The sequence below is a fragment of the Caenorhabditis elegans genome, chromosome I (genome assembly GCF_000002985.6).
Source record: "Caenorhabditis elegans chromosome I".
Classification (NCBI taxonomy): domain Eukaryota; kingdom Metazoa; phylum Nematoda; class Chromadorea; order Rhabditida; family Rhabditidae; genus Caenorhabditis; species Caenorhabditis elegans.
This window is the reverse complement of record NC_003279.8, coordinates 7,961,616-7,978,420: the sequence shown is the minus strand read 5'-3', so window position 1 is coordinate 7,978,420 and position 16,805 is coordinate 7,961,616. Positions and strand designations below refer to the sequence as shown.

Genomic DNA, 16,805 nt, shown 5'->3' with positions numbered 1-16,805 from the left:
AATGATGTTAATGATTCAACATTATAATCAATGAAATTCCTTACCTCATGAGATTCTATTTTTGAGCAAATTAGTTGAAAAATGAAAAACGTATAATACATGTCTGGATAATCAAGATAAACTGGAACATTTTTAATATTTTACAGAATGTTTAACTGCAAAACTATATGAAAGTTATTAATGATTGACATTTGTCAAATTACAATATTTCAATTAACCTTAAGATACTAGACTGTTAGAGATGATACTATGCACAAAAAGGGTAACAGAACATAGAACTTATGGAATGATTGTGTTTGAAAGAGAATCATTCAGATTGAGTGAAAAAGAAATGGAAAAATCATGATTTTTATGTGGAAAAGAAACGGAAAAACGGACAAGTCGAGGGGGATAAACATGAAGTCAATTGAAGGAGAATTTCAAAACAGATTTTAGTGACTCATAAAGTAATAAAAATCAAGTGTTGACTTTGAGAACAGATTTTGTAATTTATAATCCCAAACTAACACTTTCGGAACCAAGTTTAAAGTCTGTTATTATTCAAGCAAATTTCAAGGTCATTTGGTGAACAGGAAAAATATCCGAATGGTAGAAAAAATAAATGTTCGTTTGCAGGCCTCAGTTTTTGAAGCCAAACGCATTGAATGTGTGAAAAAGAAAGATTTGAAAGAGGCATCCCAAAAAAAGAGATTCGTTAAACAAATAGAGATGATGGTGTGGACAAAAAGAATAAAAGGAGAACAAGTGATAACAATATTCCCCCGTGTTCCAAGTTTCTTTTAGGGAAATGCCGATGAGTTAGAAATTATATGGTGAATACTGGAGATTTTGTTTAGAATTTAAAAGTTGTAAGTATGATACAACTCGACCTTCGTTTTTGCAGTAACTTGGCACCACTGAACCAACTTTTTTCGTTATTTCCTTGTTTTATATAACATATTGGGGTTTCTTGATTTACTTTTCGAATGAATAGAAGTAGAAACTGATATACTTTGAAATAGCTCCGCTGTTTTTTTTGTGGTTTGAGCTCAAATATACAGAGAAACAAATGAAAAGAAGAATGAGTAATTACGGGATTATGAGATGTAGGGAAAAGTATGTATACATATGATTCGTACTATTTTATGAAGAAAAAGTACCATATTTCCCCAGTATTTATCTTCTAGGAGCAACAGTTTTATTTATCAATTTTAATTAACTTATTTTCTTAAACTCTTTAAAAAATATGATAACTTTAATAATTTAAATTTTAAACAAAATAATTTTTATTAGCCCTGTAATGTTTTACCACGTTTTAACTAAAAAAACCAGAAGATTCAAAGATCGATAAGATATTTGAATCATTCCTATTTTACAGTGTTGTAAATTCTAGAAACACCATTTTGATTTCGTTCTCTTTGTCTAGTTGACAAGTAACAATAATGAGTACACCGGCAATCAAAAGTGAGTTTATCATTTTGTTACGTGGCAGGTTAGCTTGCAAGTGTACTCATGCATCAGGTAAACGGCAGGCATGAACTGAAGCAAGTCTGAGAAAATCTTGTGCATTGTCAATCATGAGGTAGGCATGAGAATGATGGAATAATGTAATGCAGGCATGGGCCAAGCATGAGATAGGTAATAGGTAAGCATACAGGCAGATGGACATGAGGGTACAGACAGTGGCATGAAGATGGGCATGTAGGTAGAGAGTTGTTTATTCATGCTCTTCCATGTTATGCCCTATATCATGAATGTTATTTTTCAGAACCAAAAAAGGCACCTCCAAGAAGTAATAGAAAAAAGAATTTGACAAAGGAACTATCTCGAGAAGCTTCACGAATGGGTGCACCTTCTCAAATGGGTGCTCCGTCAGCCGTTACACCAATACCCGTACCAGTGTCAGATCCAACAAAGAAGGGGACGACTGTAAGTGTACAAGTAGGGCTAAAACAACTTTTCTGATGATACCAGTATTTTCGAGACTTTCGCAGTTTCAAAATAGTATTCAAAAATGCTTTTTCAATGTTTTAAAGTTCACGTCCGAGGTCGAACAGCTGTATCGAATGAAAAATATTTCTAAAAATACTCACCTATGTGGCGTCATTTTTTAAAATCATGTTTGATTTGCGATGTGTGCATAATGTATCAGTGAGAAACATGGACACATCGCGATCGAGAAAAAGCGACCATTGCTGCGAGGACTCCTGATTATGATTGGGGCTATTATTCATTAAATTGTTCGCCATCTAGTTTAACACAACATTTTCAGATGAGTACAATGTCGCAAGTAAAATCCACAAAATCCAAAAACCACAAAAAAGAGGAAAAGAAAAAAGGTTCAAAGAATGATGAAGCCGATTCAAAAAAACCTGATAGCGCATCAAAAGATGATGAGTCCTCGACAAAGAAAGAAAAAGAGCCAAAAAAGTTTTTGAAGATTGTAGGAGGAAGAGAAATTAAGCTTCAAGAGCATCTGAGAAATCCTGTTCACCTTGGAGAGTTTAATGCAGTCAATGAGAAGAACGAGGTGAGCTGGCTAAACACGGATAGCCGTTGTGGAATCCTAATTGGAAATCTGAAAATTGTGATTGCTGGTAGCTTGACGTTACAACAGTTGATTCGTCAATATGATTTAGACGTCATAATCTAAGGCTAACAAGGAGGTTCCCTCCAGGGCTGCATTCCAATTTTCTGATTTTTTGATTTTTCGGTTATTCTTTTCAAATACGCGTATTTAAATACAGAACAGTTTTTCTGATAGTGCATTCAGGATGCTCTGTTTTTTATACGCCGCTCTTTTTCGAGCACACGTGACCCTAACGTAAAAAATCGAAGAAGCTTGATTGTAGTGCAATAAGTTCAGAACATCTACTTGATATTTTTTTTAGCCATGCGTGAATGTCGTAAGAACTTAGTTGTGAAGAAGCAGCAATTTTTCGAAATTATATGGATAACCTCACCAATATTTATATGTTATTAAACGAGTTATTCATCAAACATCTTCAGAAGTTTATTGTCCGCCTGGAGCCATCTAATCGTGGAAAATTGAAGTTTGGTAGTGACGTTGTAGCAGAAGTGGAAAAGTTGTTTGCTGGACAAGAAAAGGTGCCAGTTCTTCGAAATATTGAATTCTGTCAAACGCAACATTTGAATGTAAGTTTGAACAAATTTAATCAAATTTAGATTTCAAATTAACTTTCAGTACTGGATAATTTCTCCTTTTTCACTGCAAATTCTGGAAATTTTGAGGATTGTGAAAGCTCTCACTGTTCCCTGTGCATTCAATGTCGCCCTCCAGACTCTAGATGTAATTTTGATGTTTTTTTTTTCCATTTGAACTCCCTCAGCTTATCAGAGTCTTTTGATAAAGCTAAGACAGATGACTGAGATTTTGTCATCTTTTGAAACGAAATATAGCAAATAATTGTTACATTCAGGCTATTCAATATCTTCATCAAGCTGGATTTTTGAATCGTAACATAAAGCCTGCTTCATTTTCTGTCGGATTGAATGAAGAAGAAACGAAGATTTACATGACCGATTATCGTCTTGTTCGTACTCATATTGATCCATCCACAAAAAAGGTTCGCCCGGCTCGTACAGGTTTGAAGTACGGTGGAACAGCACGTTATGCAAGTATTGCTGGATTGAAAAAGAAGGATCAGGGAAGAAAAGATGACGTGGAAGCCTGGATCTATATGATTTATGATCTTATTGATCCGGAAAATGGGCTGAGTTGGAGAAAGTCGCCAAGATGTAATATGATGATCAAGGAGAAGGAAAACTTCAAATATCATGTTTTGCGTTGGTTTTAATTTTTTTAGGATTCTGGAGTCTGTAGTTTTATCTTTAACTTTCAGCACATACTTATGACAAAGTCCCTGAAGAATTCAAGAAACTCGTCGACCTCGTTCACGGTTATTCTTATGATAGTCTTCCAGATTATGCGTATGCTTTGTATAAAACTAGCCATATATATTTTATAAGTTTTAGAGCATTCAAGGAGATTGTTCAAAATGTGGGAAAATCAAAGGGTCATGATATGACAACATGTGATTGGGTTGGGAAAATTACGCCAGTCAATCAGGAGATTGCAATCAAAACAGCAGCTGAAAAATCAACTGGAAACAAGTGTTCGGGAGATGATGATTTTGAGTTAGTTGGGCGAGATTTTTGTACCGAGTTCACAAAGCACAAAAAACCTGCAGGATTTTACAATGATTTCGAACTATTGCTAAAATTTAATTTAAACTTTTTTCCTAAAGAGTACAGGCGTTCAAATGTTCCGAAGGGATAGTTCTATTCAAAACATGAATTAACAATTTCAGATTCAAAACAGCACGACCTGTTCGTAAAATAATGAATCCCGATGACGTCATCACCAATGGCCAATATGCGTGGAAAGTTGTAAGGCTACTTGGAAGTGGTGGATTTGGAGATGTTTACAAGGTGTTTGACGATAAGGCAAAAGGACCCAAAAAAACTCATTATGCACTGAAAACTGAAAGTGAAGGTGGAAAGAAGGCGATGCTCCGGTTGAAAGTTGAAATGCAAGTGATGATCACAATTTCGGATGCACGGAAAAAATCAAAAGGAGATGTTAACAGGCATTTTGTGGATTTCATTGATCGTGGAAAAAGTGAAGAATTGAAGTGCAAATACATTGTTATGAGTCTTGTTGGTCCTTCTTTAGATGATTGCCGAAGAAAGTTTGGAGTCAATCTTTCGAATACTTCTACTCCATACATCATTGCTATTCAGACTTTAGAGGTTAGTAGCAATTTGGGCTGAAGGCAGGCGTGGCATGTAGGATGAAATGGGGTAGGCATTAGGAAGGCAGGTTGGCAAGTAGCAAACATGTGGCAGACATCTAAGGGGTAGTAATAAGGTAGGCACAACTACAGACATGATGCACGCGGTACGTATGAATGAGACAGACAGGTATGCTAGCATGAAGTAAACCTGTAGGTAGGTAGGTATGATGTAGGCATGAGGTAATCGCATAGTCCAATCAGCGCGCGGCATGAAACACGCATAAGATAGGTGTGGAGGCAGGTATGAGATAGGCACGTATGCCTGAAGACGTGCCAACCCATTTCTTTTTGTACACTAATCCTGATCGTTTCAGTCCATCCGTGATCTTCACAATCTTGGATATCTTCATCGTGACATAAAGCCAGCCAACTTTGCCGTTGGTGTTGGAGCTAAAGAGTCAACCGTCTTCATGCTTGATTTCGGAATTGGAAGAAGTTATTTGGATCCGAAAACCAAACAGCACAGGGTAAAAACATGGTGCAACTTGAATTTTAGTGAATGAATCAATTTTCAGGCTCCACGTAAAAAAGTTAAGTTCTTGGGAACACTTCGATATGCATCACGAGCCTGTATGCTAGAAGTAGATCAAGGACGCAAAGATGACTTGGAATGCTGGATTTATATGGTGTTTGATATTTTTGATCCGAAAAATGGCGTCTCGTGGAAAAAGCAGAGAGATCGAGTCAAAATTCGAGAGGCTAAGCAATTATTTTTCGATGGTAAAGGTTAGTTACTGAATAAACGGGGGAAAGTGATTTTTGACTACTCATAGTCATTAATTGTCTTTAAAATTCCCAAGACACAAATAATTTACAGCTCAATACGACTATGCTCCAATCAGTTTGAGACCAATTATCATTTACATCAACAGTCTTCAATTCCAAACAACTCCCGAATACGCAAATCTTGTCAAGACTTTATATACATCGTCATCTGCTTCTGGTTATCCAATTCATAGTCTTGATGACGGTGGATGGGTTGGAAAACTAAAGAAAGAGGCAAAGTCGAAAATGGAGAAAAAGACTGCACGCTTTGGTGATAGCTCTTCAGAATCTGGAAAACAGTCTGGAACTGATGAAGATTGATACATCTCAACTGATCTACTCGATTTTTCTTCTTTTTCTTGATTGTAAATAAAGGGTTTTAGTGGATTTTATAGTTGTTCTTTTCTAGATTTATTCAGATACTAAGAATTTATTTTTTTGAAAATTATAACGAATTTACATTTATTTTACAATTTAAAATCAAGATGCTATCACAATTTTTAAGCACGGCACACAACAAAAGAAGACGGCGAAAACATGAAACCCATAAGAAAAATAATGCAATAAATCAATTATTCACCCACTGAGCTCCGAAATATAGTTTGGCAATATCATTCATTCGAACAAATGGAATGGCGGCCTGCGCCGATTGTGGTACCGAGTTTCCAGCTCTTCCAAGTGATGTAACTGCATCTTTCCAGGTTTTTGGATTACTGTCGACTAAAGGATCATCTGGAGAGTTTTCATAAAGCTCTACACGAGCAGCTTCTTCCCCAGCAAGTGCACATAGGTATTGAGAATGAGCAGTACTGTATCGTTTGTTCGCTTCATTTGCAAGTTGAATAAGTCTAGCAGCAAGAACACGTGCCAGTGCAACTGCTGATCGATCGTCCCGAACACAAGATGCAAGTTCCAAGGATCCTTGATGATCATTGCCAAGACGGAAGGACGATAATGCTTGCTGGAAGAATTTGGAAATATTATTTTCAAAATTTCCTAGGTGAAATTAATTACCATGAACGAAATTTCATTGACTGTCAGTTTCCATTCCATTTCTAAATGTCTAGCCAATCGTCGTTCTTCCATACTTCCTTGTTCTGCAACTTTAACCAAAAAAGCGTGTCGTTTCTCCATTGTAGCATCATCGACTCGATCCAATGGAATGAGTGGATGTGAATCGAGTGAAGCAAAGAATGCTCGATTACCAGTTACACAGAATAAATTGCGTAAAGGATGGAAACGAAGTCCAGTTGTTAGTTGTAGTCGAAGAGCAAGAGCCAGGTGTTGATGATGGAGCACCAGGTGAAAATTGACAAGAGGTTGGCGTGAAGCAAGGATTGCGAATTGATCTTGACGATAAGCAGTTTTGGATTGATGCAGGTGAGCAGCGAAAGAAGAGCTCGCCATCTGAAAATATCAAAATTGTTCAATTGCAATCAATTTCGGCATCTCGAAAATGACAACAATAACTCAACAGTGATCACTTTTTGGTTTTGTTTGGAAATTTGTACAAATAATAGCTTTTCGAATTTTAAAAATTTTGAAAAATCAATTTTTCGATTTAAAAAATAACATTTTTTTTTTAAATAAATGTCGGTCATTACTCAATTTAAGAATGCTCTGGTTCTCATCAAAATCAACATACTTTTGAAAAATCTAGTTTTCTTATCGTACATTTTTTAAAAACCTTTGTCGATTTTCCGATTTTCTGAAATTCACTGAAAAAACTGAAAAATCACAATGATAGTAAAACTGAATGTTTCAAAAATCCACTACACCTAATATTTCACAAATCTCATTACAGCTGTTTACAAGGAAATTTAATGAAATTATACATTTTTTGAATTTTTAAATTAAAATACCAAAATTATCATTGCACTCACCTCGACAAGCAAATCTTGTTTAAAATCAATCGGTGGTGGCATGTCTCGAACAGAATCCATGAGAACTTCCAAAAACTTTTCACATTCCATTAGAAATTCTTCTAGTTTTACTTCTCCAAAACCGATTTCTTTTCGTGTTTCCTTGTCTTTCGGTCGTCGACCCGTCTTTTCAACCATATTTACAATTGATTGGAAAACCATGAAAATGAATTTATCCCATATAAGTCGAGCTATTCCATGACGAAGTCTTGGATCAACAATTGATTGCGGTAGAAGCGTCGTGCAATCCTATAAGTTCAAACAATTTTTCATGCAAAAACTTTTGAAATCTCCAGTACAAAAAACTGTTATTCAACATGAACACAAATATTTTCAATTTTCTTACCTTGATATAAGAAAAATTGTCATCTTTTTCGCGGAACCATTGTGACATCATCTCCCAGCACACATCTGTAAATTTTTGAAAATTTACTGAATAGTATAAAATCTGAATATTCTTATATTTCTTTCTTTCAAAATACACAATCCAAAATGATATATTACTGGGGGACTAAGTTCTGGGGAATGCGTATTGCACCACAGATTTGACGCGCAAATTATCTCGTAGCGAAAACTACAGTAATTCTTTAGATGGCTATTGTAGCGCTCGTGTCGATTTACGGGCTCGATTTTCGAAATGAAATTCTTCGTATTATTTTTTTTTCTTTTTTTTTCTTCTAATATTTTATCGATTAAATAAATGATTTCCGTAAGTCGACAGCAGTACTACAGTACTTTTTTAAAGCTACTGTAGTTTTCGCTTCGAGATATTTTGTGCGTCAAATATGTTTCGTAATACGCATTCTCATAATTTAGTGTTCCCGTAATAATATAATGAAAAACATTCCAAAAATGTTTAGGTTTTTTTAAAACTTTTAATAAAAGTTCAAATTGTACTTGGGAGTTTGGTTTTTTTTGAGAAATTCATAGCAATTTCGTGTATTTAAATCCCTTCAACATTTTACATATAAATATTATATCATCGATTTTTGACTAGAAACTTAAAACCTTTACTTTTTTTTTATTCAAAAAAAAATTCACTATGATATTCTGTTATTTTAGCACCATGTGAGTGTTTTTTTTTAAATTTTATAATAAATTCAGGACGAGACCAGTTTCCATAAATGTACATCCCTTGAAACTTGTCGCAATAGTAAATATGGTGGGATTCACTCTAGTTTATGGAATTTATTTTTGCAAAGGTTTTGGAAAACTTGCGAACTTGACAGCTTTAGAAAGTTTAACAATTTAAAAAAATAAAATATTTTCTTTTGGTTAACTTAAAATTGAGGATTATAATTCAAGTTCATTTGTTCGATGAGTAACTCTTGATACTCCCTTGTTCAAGTTTTTGGCAGAGTCCCCAAGCATTCACCCGGGTTCAACATCTCATTCCATCTCGACTACCTTTCCGTCCATCCGTCCGTTCATCCGTTAGGCGGACAAGGGAGTTGCGGAGTAGGTTGGGAGCGAGCACACTGTTTGTGCAGTGTGTCTGTCACATACACACAAAGAGACAAAACGCACCGAATGCGGTCTCGTCGGGCGCTCACAGGCAATCGCTGGTGGATAGTGTCCCGTCATCATCCAACACTCTCATTCTGTGCTCTCCACCGACATCCGTGTTTTGTCCGTTTTGTCCCATTTGCGCGTTCCGTCCTCATTTCGTCGCTCTGTTATTTTGTTGTGTGTGTGTGTTGCTGCTTTTATTTTTTGTTCACCCTTTTTTCGTATTTTCCTGCTTCTCTACATCTATGTCGCCCATATAGGTTCCACACTCGTCTAAAACGTCGTTGACTCTCGATACTAACCCTCTTTTGCGCCTACGGATGCAGGTGTCTTGTGTTCTCTCTTTTTTTTCTTCTTTCCGTATGTGCAGTTAATATCTCTCAACATATGTGTATGTGTTTGTCTCTCTCTCTCTCTCTCTCTCTCTCTCTCTCTCTCTCTCTCTCTCTCTCTCTCTCTCTCTGTCTTCTTATTCACTTGTCGCCTTTCCTCGGCCACTGGTGTTATGTCCTTGGTAACGTGACGGACAGGGCGGCAAAGAGGGGCCGATACGAGTGAGAAGAGTAGAGAAGTACACATAGAGACACACGCCACAACACTGCAGCAGACGACAATCGATTCGTGTCCCTCTCTGGTGAACTGTTTGTTGACACAGTACTCAGTCTTCTTCTTTCCATACGTTACTTGTTACAGTATCATCATCATCATTTCATTCATTTTTCCAATTATTGTGTATTTCAGGTGAAAATGGAGAGTGGTGTTCGGAAAAAGCGGACACTTGCAGAACGAAGAGAATCCGATAAACTTCGACAACGTCGGTTTCGAGCAAAGAAAAGAGGTTGGTGGCAACTATTAGGTTAAAGCTTCTATTTTATCTCTACTTAGACGTTCTACTAGAGTTCTGTTCATGTGATTTCAATGATATTACTATGCAAATTACACGAAAACTACTTTCAAATACAGTATACATTTTTCCTATAAATACAATTTTTCAGAAGAAGCTCTACTTATCCAATCAATCAATGGAACAGCTGAAAAAGAAAAGAAAGAAAGAGTTTGTTCAATTCCAAAGAAGACAGCAGATGAAATCCGGGAAACGAATCGAATTCGTCAGCAGCGATTTCGTGCCAAGAAACGGGTAGAAGGATTGGTAGAAATGACTCCAGAGCCTATTCCGATATTACAAGAACCACCAGTGGAGCAGAAGCTTATTTCAATATCTCTTCATACGCCAACTATTCCGATTGAGGATAACACAGTAAACTTGGTCCAGCGCATATTGCTCCAGGCTGCCTCTGACGAAAAAACTCGTCAAACGGAAATTCGCCGAGAAAAGGATCGAATTCGGAAACGAAGAGAAAGACAGAGGAAAAAAGATAGAGCATTGAAGTTAGCAGGTTTATCACCTGAAGATGTTGTGCAACAGAGTAAGTATCTTAATTATTACTTTCTAACATACTTATGATAATTTGCAGGTTTTGAAAAGAAATTGGCCTATCTCCAGCAAGATATGGAAGAAAGTTATAGACAAGAAACACCAGATTGTTCCACATTGCAGGAATCTGATAACGAAGATGTAGAAGACGATGATTATGTTGTTGAAGAAGAAGTGGCACAAATTGAAGAAGAGGATGTGTCAAAGGAATACTTCGATGCATCAAAATTTGTAGCACAGCTTGAAGAAATGGGACTAGTACTTGGCGTAATGACACCATCAAATGATACTGGTTCTCCTATGTTTGAAATCAAACAGAAATCACCAGAAGAATCCATATCATCAGAAGAATCCACATCTTCAACATCTTCTACTCCCTATCAACCAGAAACATCTCCATTTCCTGAGAAGAAGCAGTGGCAGAGATGTAACTCATCAGAGGAGCGTCGCGAGCGTGAGAGAATGAGAAAACGAATGTATCGAGCAAAGCAAAAGTTCATTTCAACTGGTAAATTGGAAATGCAATGGAATCCAGCACCGATAAAAAGAAGTCCAAACGATGAACCAGAAGAAGGTATTACACCACTTCCTGAGTGGCAATCGGGGTTATCGTCTGATCAAAAGCTGGTGGCACATCGAATCTACAATAAAAGATATCGGGAACGCATGAAAAGTTCTGGTAAGTCTTTGAAATTTCTCAAATTGCGATCGGATCTTAACTTGAACATTTTCAGCAGTAAAAGATGAAGCTTCTAGAAGTCAGAGTCGAGAAGAACAACCTTTAGAACCATCAGAGACACTCAATTTTGATTTATCAACGCGTGAGTGTTTTTCTGATTGACTTGGTAAATGTAGATTTGAAAATATTTCAGTTCCACCAGATCTCCTTCTGAAGCAAATGCTCTCAACCATATCAAAATGCGACTTTTCTGGTATTAAACAAGATGCCGACAAGTAATTTAAAGCGGGTCCAAAAGCCGAATTACATATCTGATAAATGACGTGATACTAGATGAATAATGAATTATTGTTATTCTGTGATTTCTAATTCCGTTGTTAGTAAAATATTTTTATTTTTTCAAATAACAACCACTCACCAGCAACAACAAGATCGTGCTCAAAAACACGTGGAATAATTTGATACATTCTCTGTATAACCACTTCTTTGTCATCCGGAAAATCAATTATCATTTGTTTTCGACGATCTTCCTCATTTCCTTTTTCAGCTAGATTTTCACTTGGATCACGTGGAAATAGTTTTTCAATTGTATCTGTGTCGATTGGAGTGGATACGATCCATTTTGCGACCTGAAGAAATTCAATTGTTCAATTTAAAATGTCGTCAATGGGGATTTTATATAAATAAATTCAATATAGTTTGATATTACAGGAATCATAATTTATCACTCATAAAATTTTCGGTCAACTCAAAAATTAAGAATTTTGTGGTTGGTAAATTTTCATTATCTTTTTGAGTAATTTCGAGCATATCTGCGGGGTTTGAAATAATTTTCAGACTCCGATTAGAAATAAAAATTATTTGAAAAGTTTATGATATTATCCAGACGCAACATTTTGCGATTTTTGATTCAAATATATGGTTCTGGGTCTCGACACGACAAATTTTTGTTAAATGGAAAGAAGTGCGCGATATCAAAAAGTATTTACTGTAATCTGAAATTGTGTTGTTGCGGAATATTATCGATTTTTGTTTTTCTTACGAACTTGAATTTTTTTGTTTTTTTTATTGTTTTTCATAAGTAAATATATTTTTCATCGAGAAAGTTTGAAAAATCTTTGTTTAAAAAATCGGTGAAAAATTTCCGCAGCAACGAAATTTTTGTAATCACAATAAAGAGGGGTGTCGTGTCGAGACCTGATACCGTATGTTTTTCGCAAAAAATCGGTAAACTTCGCGTGTGGGTGATACTCCACCTTTTTCAATTAAGAACACAAATTAATTTTTAGAACTTACATTTTCTCTTATATAAGAGTCAATTCTTGGCACAACATCAGAAATTCTCAAAATATTCGAATCGTCTTTTAAGAGGGATTGAGCAAGTGAAACACAATGTAAACACATTATAATACAATCGAGATGTTCAGCTTCTGGTGATATAGCATCCCATTCATCAATTGTTTTATTCTTTTCATCTTCCTCTTCCAGATCATGATCATTTTCAACTTCATCCTCGTCGTTTCCTTTCAAAATTCTGATTTGTATCCTTGCACACCAACAAATAGATAATAATATCATTCCAAGAGGTACATCTTTCGAATCCATTGCCATTTGATCAACTTGTTCCAGTATTCCAGTTTCAGATTTCTCCAAATTCAGAAACATTTCCACTATTCTATTGAATATTCTCCAATCGATGTGTGTAGTTGTCTTTTCAAATCTCATATAGAATAATTTAACGATATTTTTCCGTTTTACTGGAATTTTCTCCAGTACAGTATCATAGTATTCGTCTATCTCGAATGATCCAAAAAGTGGTCCAAATATCAGGTTGGCTAAGCAGTGTCGTTGTTTTTCTGACCAATGCCTGAAAATTGATTTTAATTGTAAAAACTAGTTAACTTTATGAAGTTTTAGAATTATGATAGTTACGAAATTGTTTGAAACCACTCGTATGGTATTTAAATGACCAAGAGTCATAGCAAAATTTTGAAAAATTTTGGAAATTTTTTATTTACTTTAAAAAATTGGCAACCACTCAATTTTCGCAAACCATCATTTTGGAAGTCGACAAAAAATGTTTGTTCCGCAAAAAAAATGCACATTTTAATTATTTATTAATAGTCTATATTTAAACTTTTCGGGCTTCCAGCACAAGATTGCTCTAAATGTTTATTAAAAAGTTTAAATTTTTCCAAACTTTGGAAATAAGCCAAAACTATCGTGATTTTGAAACTTTGAAAAGTCAAAAAGACTAGACTAATCCTTTTAGGCCATTTTTTAACATTTTTTTTGATAAATTTTAAAAACTAGATCTTACTCTGAAAAAACATCAATATCCTCTTGAGACAAATCCACATATTTCAGCCATTCTCCAACTTTCATCACTTCACTATCATTTAACATATCGGTTCTTTCACCAAACTTCTGCATATGACATTCAAGAATTCTCTCGACTATCGAATCCAATTTATAATTTGAAGTATCCTTATCATCGTACTCTCCAACTGGTGGCTTTGTTTCTGCTACAGTTCTTGCATAGAATCCAATTGATTTTTCAGCAGAATTTGGAAGATCTCCTAAAGAAGCTGATGTTGGAATACTTCGAATTCTTGCGATGAATTGATGAGCTTCTTCAGCAGTTGATAAGTTGTGAAGAGCATTTTGGAATGTTGTTTTCCTGGATGTCGCCATTTTAAGATCAGAAAATGTTTGAAACCAATCTTCTCCGCCAGTTTTCGTATTCTCAAGTTGTTTCAAAAGTAAATGATCATGTTGATCTTGACGTGATCTACTTGTGAGTGCCAAATGGAATGGTAGAGCAATTCGATGAAATTCTCCTTTTTCATCAATAAAAAATGAGTTTGAATCGGTATGAACGTGACATCGGCCACACAACATTTTATTCTCTCCACCAGTGACCACATTACATTCAGAAGATGGAACGTGCTGAGCACATACCCGAACATTTCCCTGAAATCTTCATTTTATCAAACAACGGTGGAATTAAATTATTTCAAAATACGATAATTCATTTTTACTGTTTTAAACAGTTTTGGAGCTTACTTCCTCAAGATGAAATTCGTAGAAAATATTTTAAATTGGTTCCTATCAGAAAGAATTTAAAATTAAAATATTTTAACTTTTTTTAAAATCAAAACACATTACCAAAAAATTGTCTTAAGGAAGTTATTGTGATTTGAAAATTTTTTTGGATCTGGGAACAATTTGAAGCGCTGTCGAGGTTGTTTTTTTTTATGTTCAATTGTTTGGTCAGATTTTTTCAAGAAAATTCAAATAAAAAAACTGTTCCATTCTTAGTCATTTTCAATATTATCAAAACTTTGAAAATGTCTAATTTTAGGGAAATTATATGAGTCTTAAAAACAACTTAATAATTTTTCTTGTAAAATAAGGATACTTAAAATTTAGAATTAAGATTCTGATATTTTTACTGTAGATTCAAATTTTTTAATTAATAAAAAACTCACCAATACAGTCCAAACTTCCAGAAGCGACCTTCTCGGTGCAAATATAGTCAAAAACTGTGCAACACGATCATCTTCAGTAACTGATACCCATGATATTGATGCATCTCGATATCCTTTGAAGATCAAAACTACTTGACGGGATGCTATCTAAAAATTAATTTATTTGAAACATTTAATTGTTTGTTTTTTTTCGAAATTTCCGTTGAAAAATGTGTGAATTTCTCGAAGTTTTATAAGTGAAAAATAAATTCTAATAAAAAACTCACATCAATTACAAGAACTCTGGCCATACGATCAGTTACTGCAACATATTGACAATCAGGAGATCTCGACACATTTTGTGCCACTCTTGTCTCCATAATTATACTTCTAGTCGGTGCATGTACAGCAGATCTCATATGTGATGCGATTCGAGCAGGTTCCGTAGAAATACCAAAAAATTTTCGAATTCCAAACGAAGGGACCAGAGATTTTCCATATTTAATGACGTCATCTATAAGCTTATCTTGCTCTTCTCGATCGTGCCATACAAAGACTGCAAATTCTTTTTCTGTTGTAACCATGAATGTTGAGTAAAGTGGAAGTGATGGTTTTTCAACTTTTGCATAAAATGAATCATACGATGCTGAGATGTATTGTTCCAAAGTTGATGGTTTATGAAGACCTGTGAATATCACGTGAATTATATTTCCTTTAATATCCGGAGCAAGAAGTTCTGATTGAAGTTCAATTGATTCTGATATTTGTTTCACTGTTTTTTCGCATTTTGCTATCAAAACCTTCGCTTGATAAAGAACTGATTTGAGTGAAATTGGATTAATCATGAAGAATCCTTTGGTGAAAACCACAATGAATGTTTGACCAGTCTGAAATTTTATTTTTCAATTAAAAAAAATCATATTAATTTTTATCTTTATAGGTGGAGTAGCGAAATTTAGACTCAAACTGATATATAGAGGGCGGATCTGTTTAGCTAATTTTAAGTATTTTAAAACATCAAACATGTTTTTTTTTCTTTTAAAAAATCATAATTAACATTTTCTGAATTGAAAACTCACTTTTACAACTTCAAATTGCAAGCTATTAACTGGTTCAAATATTGAAAATCGATCGAAATAGAGCATTGTTCCTTGTTCGGTAAAGAAATAAACATGACCGTCAAGAGTCCCCAGAGCAATAATAATTGAATCGAGAAGTTCAATGTGTCGAACATTAGAAAGTCCAAATATAGATGAAGCTGTGATTTCATTGCTTATCGGATCTCCTTCTATATATTGTTTGCAAACTATTTTGTAGACCGGCTCTGAAAACACCAGAAGCTAAAAAAATGTATCAAATTGGAAGCCAAACCATCTGGGGGCTTCCGTAGCACAACGAATCTTGATTCCCAAGTGACAAGAAGATACTCTGCATCAGAATATGTTTTTAAATCACATCGGAAAAGCCAATTTCGTATAGATTCGTCAGATTCTAATGAATTCTCTGCGGCGCCCTCTTCTTTATCACCCCAATCGTCCCACACTTCCACATTTTCCTTCTTTTCTGTTGCTCGGCAGAATTGCGTCTCGCTGCCATCAGAGCTCTCAGAGTTTTTTCGTTCGAACTTTGCTGAAAATAAAATGAAACAGTATTTTCTGATGTCTAAAAATCAATTCTCACACTCTTCTGCGAAATCTCCGAGCAAATACTTTTTAACCTGCTTGGCAACCTCATCACTAACTGCACAGTATGCCTCCAAAATGACCGGAGTCACCGACATTTCATGCTATTCTGGAAAATTTAAAAAGTTAATTTTAAAAATTAAAAAAAAATTAAAAAACGATTCTTGCAATTATTATTTTAACAGTAACATCTTGTGATGATGGAGAGCGTGCGTGAAAGAATGAGAATCCAGACAGAAAAGTGCAGTGGAGCGAGGTAGCTTGCCGCACTTTTGGAGGGTTTTTAAAATTAGTTTTTCTTCACCATCCAAAATCGTCCTGTATTATTAGACGATTAAAACTTCAGGATTCGAAAAAATGGATTTATCAAAACGATCAAGACAAATTTTTCATCAGTAAAATTCATATCAAATACTATTTGTTTTTATTATATAGATAATCGATTTGAACCGAATAGTTTTAAGCTGAAATTGTCTGAAGTTTTCCGTTATAGAGTAAGGATCTTTCTGATTTTGTATTTGGCAATACAATTTTAACGTTTCAATTC

At 34.9% G+C, this 16,805-nt stretch overlaps 3 protein-coding genes and 1 non-coding gene across 5 annotated transcripts; 3 read left to right on the top strand and 1 right to left on the bottom strand.

The window, feature by feature from the left end:
* The first annotated feature begins 1,342 nt into the window (after positions 1-1,342).
* Positions 1,343-5,948, top strand: H05L14.1 (Protein kinase domain-containing protein). The gene is made up of 12 exons (NM_059797.5): positions 1,343-1,443; positions 1,748-1,908; positions 2,252-2,509; positions 2,989-3,135; positions 3,185-3,289; positions 3,420-3,786; positions 3,843-3,930; positions 3,976-4,137; positions 4,311-4,752; positions 5,111-5,263; positions 5,312-5,522; positions 5,614-5,948. The coding sequence occupies exons 1-12, from the start codon at positions 1,422-1,424 to the stop codon at positions 5,880-5,882; spliced, it is 2,385 nt and encodes a 794-aa protein (NP_492198.1). The 5' UTR covers positions 1,343-1,421; the 3' UTR covers positions 5,883-5,948.
* A 29-nt stretch (positions 5,949-5,977) lies between these two features.
* rbg-2 (Rab3 GTPase-activating protein regulatory subunit) lies at positions 5,978-16,369 on the bottom strand (the record flags this gene model as incomplete). Of its 2 annotated transcripts, none has more annotated exons than NM_001026460.3 (12): positions 5,978-6,522; positions 6,576-6,968; positions 7,445-7,732; positions 7,830-7,894; positions 11,525-11,735; positions 12,403-12,973; positions 13,427-14,079; positions 14,598-14,744; positions 14,864-15,463; positions 15,656-15,900; positions 15,948-16,205; positions 16,257-16,369. In NM_001026460.3, the coding sequence occupies 12 exons, from the start codon at positions 16,354-16,356 to the stop codon at positions 6,130-6,132; spliced, it is 3,924 nt and encodes a 1,307-aa protein (NP_001021631.1). The 2 variants fall into 2 exon arrangements, with proteins under 2 accessions (NP_001021631.1, NP_001021632.1); NM_001026461.5 differs by having other exon boundaries at positions 6,130-6,522; positions 16,259-16,310.
* Positions 9,593-9,668, top strand: T22C1.17. Its single transcript, NR_101589.1, has one exon. It is a non-coding gene; the product is annotated as an Unclassified non-coding RNA T22C1.17 (non-coding RNA).
* T22C1.11 (Ribosome biogenesis protein NOP53) lies at positions 9,728-11,507 on the top strand. Its single transcript, NM_059796.4, has 5 exons — positions 9,728-9,830; positions 9,988-10,419; positions 10,468-11,106; positions 11,162-11,248; positions 11,300-11,507. The coding sequence occupies exons 1-5, from the start codon at positions 9,740-9,742 to the stop codon at positions 11,383-11,385; spliced, it is 1,335 nt and encodes a 444-aa protein (NP_492197.1). The 5' UTR covers positions 9,728-9,739; the 3' UTR covers positions 11,386-11,507.
* Positions 16,370-16,805: the final 436 nt, after the last annotated feature.